The 1,549-nt window shown below is 36.5% G+C and overlaps 1 protein-coding gene across 1 annotated transcript in view; it reads right to left on the bottom strand.

Moving 5' to 3' along the window:
* PCSK1 (proprotein convertase subtilisin/kexin type 1) overlaps positions 1–991 on the bottom strand; it is a gene marked incomplete at its 5' end in the record, with an annotated part of 18,838 nt that extends 17,847 nt beyond the window's left edge. Inside the window, one exon of the mRNA XM_010152965.1 lies at positions 903–991. Within this exon, the coding sequence (XP_010151267.1) occupies positions 903–991 (89 nt within the window). The remainder of the gene's footprint in view (positions 1–902) is intronic.
* Positions 992–1,549: the final 558 nt, after the last annotated feature.

The following is a 1,549-nucleotide window of genomic DNA, read 5'->3' as shown; positions in this document are numbered from 1 at the left end:
CTATGTACCTATAGAAGCCCTTCTTGTTGGCCTTGATGTCCCTGGCCAGGTTTAATTCTGTTAGGGCTTTGGCTTTCCTTAGTGGGAATGGCAAATACAGGTGTCAATTGCCACTCATCCTTTTTTCCTTTTGAACAAAGGGACAGAGTAATGGAAAAACTAGGACTGTACAAGTATCTTCCTTTGAGCTAAATAACCACTTGCATCTGATACTTTGATCATGACTATTTCATAAACCTCTAATGGATTAAACTTTCAGCCACCACTTCAAAAAAATTCGCAGTATTGATTGACGAGAAAGCAAGACTCCACTTATTTTCAAAATTAACTTAAGATGATAGAGAAGTAAGCTTTTGAAACAAAAACCACAGCTGTTTGAATATCTTGAGTGACAGGACCTTTTAAATGTAATTGTGCAGATGGAAACAATATGCTGCAAGCAAGGGTGGGGATAAATTTGTATATTCTTACTTTCACGCTTCTCAATCCCTCTCCTCCCCCATGCCACCTTGTTCCAAGATAACCCATTGTAAGAAGTGAGTCCATCATTCCATAAAAGATACAGTCTTATCTCAGGGTACAATATAGGTTGTTGTTATTATTACCAACAGCATCAATACAACCTATATTGGTGTTGTTGCTGTTATATATTCTACCTATATCTGACTGATAACTAAATTCCAGAGAGTATGCTGACACACGAGAAATGCTGTCACAGAGATGTAACACTGTGCACAATGGCCAAGTCAAGATTTTGTAGCCCAATACCGCAGGACTGGTGTTTTCTGAGAAGGACTGACCATGTGTATTTCAGATTAATGATAGCTGAAAACACTCAGCATTTCACAGGATCTGTCCAGTTTCCATTCCTATTAGACATGTAATTATTTTTGTCTTCTTACCTCCAACTTTGGAATTGTAGGCTACTCCGACACCACATTTTCTGTTGTTGGCTTGCATGGCAATTTCTCCTGCACACCGGGTTCCGTGTCTGAATAAATATAGTAATAATAAACAACATCTCATTAACATCTTTGTGTAATAGACACAACGACATATCAATGACCTTCTTGATTTGGTCAAGTCTTCTTTTACATGAATGAAATGCAGCTACCGAATAGCTTTTGAATTGTAGCTATACGATACAAAAATACTTGTTTCTCTTAGGCTTCAACCAACATAATTTTACCTATTTAACAATAAAAGGATCATTGTGATGAGATCATAAACACCTAAGTCAAACTGAAGTCTGTAGACCTATTAGATACCCGTAGAATGAAAAAATGGTCTAAAATTTTACGGGGCTAAGAAGCTGCTAAACTCCTTCAGACAGAAATATGATACAAGTCTTTTTTAACCACACATTCAGAAACTCTTTTTTAATGGCTGAATTTATTATGATCTCAGAAAGTTAGTGTTTCAAGTATTTTTACCATTGCTAAATTTTCCTGTAACCAACTATTTTCTATGCAATTCTTTTTTGCCACAGGTGATTCTTATTCCACAATACAACAAACCTGCATATAAATTGTCGTGGTTTAACTCCGGC

The sequence above is a fragment of the Eurypyga helias genome, unplaced genomic scaffold, assembly GCF_000690775.1.
Source record: "Eurypyga helias isolate BGI_N326 unplaced genomic scaffold, ASM69077v1 scaffold2596, whole genome shotgun sequence".
NCBI classification, from domain to species: Eukaryota; Metazoa; Chordata; class Aves; order Eurypygiformes; family Eurypygidae; genus Eurypyga; species Eurypyga helias.
The sequence above is the reverse complement of the archived record's forward strand: the minus strand, read 5'-3'. Positions and strand labels throughout refer to the sequence as shown.